Source organism: Hordeum vulgare, chromosome 3H (genome assembly GCF_904849725.1).
Source record: "Hordeum vulgare subsp. vulgare chromosome 3H, MorexV3_pseudomolecules_assembly, whole genome shotgun sequence".
NCBI classification, from domain to species: domain Eukaryota; kingdom Viridiplantae; phylum Streptophyta; class Magnoliopsida; order Poales; family Poaceae; genus Hordeum; species Hordeum vulgare.
This window is the reverse complement of record NC_058520.1, coordinates 515880615-515882706: the sequence shown is the minus strand read 5'-3', so window position 1 is coordinate 515882706 and position 2092 is coordinate 515880615. Positions and strand designations below refer to the sequence as shown.

Genomic DNA, 2092 nt, shown 5'->3' with positions numbered 1-2092 from the left:
CGCAAATTCTTATTTAGATGAGAATTAGTGAATCCGAAAAGAATCCGATGACGACTCGGGTTGAAGCAAACAGCATACACGCCCGCGGGGTTGGTCGCCGGTCCGAGTTAAGCAAGAACAAGAAAGCGAAAACACGTACTGTACGTAGTATTATTTCGATTAGAACTCGGACACGTTACCCATAGGCGGCGATTCACAAGAGGCCCGAAACCTTGTCGGTTCTGGATTGCCCAAGGCCAAATGGAGTACCATATAAGGCCATCAGATCATCCCTGTTGACGTGAGCCTCCCCAGCACAACCATCCTAGCTAGGCTCATCTCCGGCGAGCGACTCACGAGGGCGTCCATCTCGACCTTCGTGCTCAACTTCGAGGAAAGGATGGCAGTGCACTACAAGTACAGCAGCGCCCGTGGCACGTTCTCCCTGCCCCTTGCCGCGCCTTCCATCTCCGTCGGCGACCTGAGGCGCCTTATCATGGAGACAGGCCGCTCTGGTCATGGCCGGACACGCGGCCGGGGTCCCAGGGAGACCATAACGATCTCCAACGGGCAGACCCTTGAGGAGTACGCGGACGACAACGCATTGGTCCTGCGTAACTCGACGGTGGTGGTGGCGCGCCGAGTGGCTGGGCCTCCGGCCGATACCATCGTGGCTAGGCCATACGACGAACCCCCTCTATGCCCGAGATCGAGGCAAGTCGGCGGTGATCCATCCTCGTACTCGGCCATGAGGTCGGCCGGAACAGAGGAGGACGAGGCTAAGGCTATCAGCGCGGTGATCGACGGCGCGGAACCAAAGTGGGAGGGCTCCTATGATCACCGTGGAGCAGCGCACAACGGGCGGGCGCCGCCGGCCGGGTACGTGTGCCACAGGTGCCGCGTCCCGGGCCACTTCATCCAACACTGCCCCACAAACGGCGACTCGAGATTCGACTTTGGAGGGACTCCCGTGGTTGCCCCTCGGCCGGTCGACGAGAGCAACGACGACGGCTTCCCGGCGGATCTCCACTGCAAGATTTGCAAGGAGGTGATGGCCGACGCGGTGGTGGCGAGCAAGTGCTGCTTCGGCAGCTTCTGCGGCCGGTGCATCAGAGCGCACATCGTCGCCAACTCCAAGTGCGCTTGCGGGGCCAAGGCGAGCGCGGACGATCTGGTCCCCAACCTCACGGTGCGCACCACCATCTCCAACATTCTCGCCGCCAGGGCCAGCAGCTCTTCAGGTGGAGCAGAGAAGCAGAGGAGCTCCGTCTCAAGCAACGAGGTCGCGGCGTCCACGCATCAGACTCAAAGTCCGGCAGCATCGCAGGGGAGCAGCAGCATGAGCAGCCACGCGTCTTCCAAGAAGGGCGCCACCTTGGAGTCGGAGCACAGCGAGTACGCAAGCAAATCGACGTCGGCTCCAGCGGCGCACGAGCCAAGGAAGAAGCAGGAGACAACGGACACAGCGGCCAGCCATGTCGATCATCAACACGGCTTCAGCGTTCCCTTCGCCCCGGCGTGCTACGATCCTTTTTTTGGTGGGATGCCGTGGTCGGCTGATCCTTCCATGTACTACGGCCACGCCGGCATGCCCTACGCTTACGGTGGCGGTTATCCGATGGGGTCGCACCATGTCAACGCCATGGGAGGCAACATGACAGTGCCACCACCTACGCGGAATGACGGCGGGCCGTATGGCTACCCCGGCAGGAAGAGGACGAGCACAGATTATGAGGATCAGAGCTTCAAGAGAAGGTGCGGTGGAGGCAGATCACAGGCCGCGTTAGTTTTGACGTAGTACAAGCTAGCTGCAGCCCAACTGCCCAATGCAGAGATTCTGATAGGTTTTGTTGACTTTTCTAGTGATTCAAATGCCTTTTGTAATGTATAACCGGTAGTACTGATTTATGATTTAAAGAGGTGCAGGCCCTCGTGCTCTTTGTCTTCCCATGTAATTTGATTTTAGTGATCATCATGAGGTGCACCGAACTTAGGTGTAGCCACTACCTTTCTAATAAAAACAAATGTTCATCCGATCGTATTTATTGGTTTAAATGCATAATATTTTCTCTAATAATTCTTCTTTCACATATGAATGTTATATGTTTCAATC

The 2092-nt window shown here is 57.1% G+C and overlaps 1 protein-coding gene across 1 annotated transcript; it reads left to right on the top strand.

Annotated features, from left to right (window-relative positions):
* Window positions 1–379: 379 nt before the first annotated feature.
* Window positions 380–1777, top strand: LOC123440369 (E3 ubiquitin ligase PARAQUAT TOLERANCE 3-like). Its single transcript, XM_045116938.1, has one exon. It carries the CDS (start codon window positions 380–382, stop codon window positions 1775–1777), a length of 1398 nt encoding a protein of 465 aa, XP_044972873.1.
* Window positions 1778–2092: the final 315 nt, after the last annotated feature.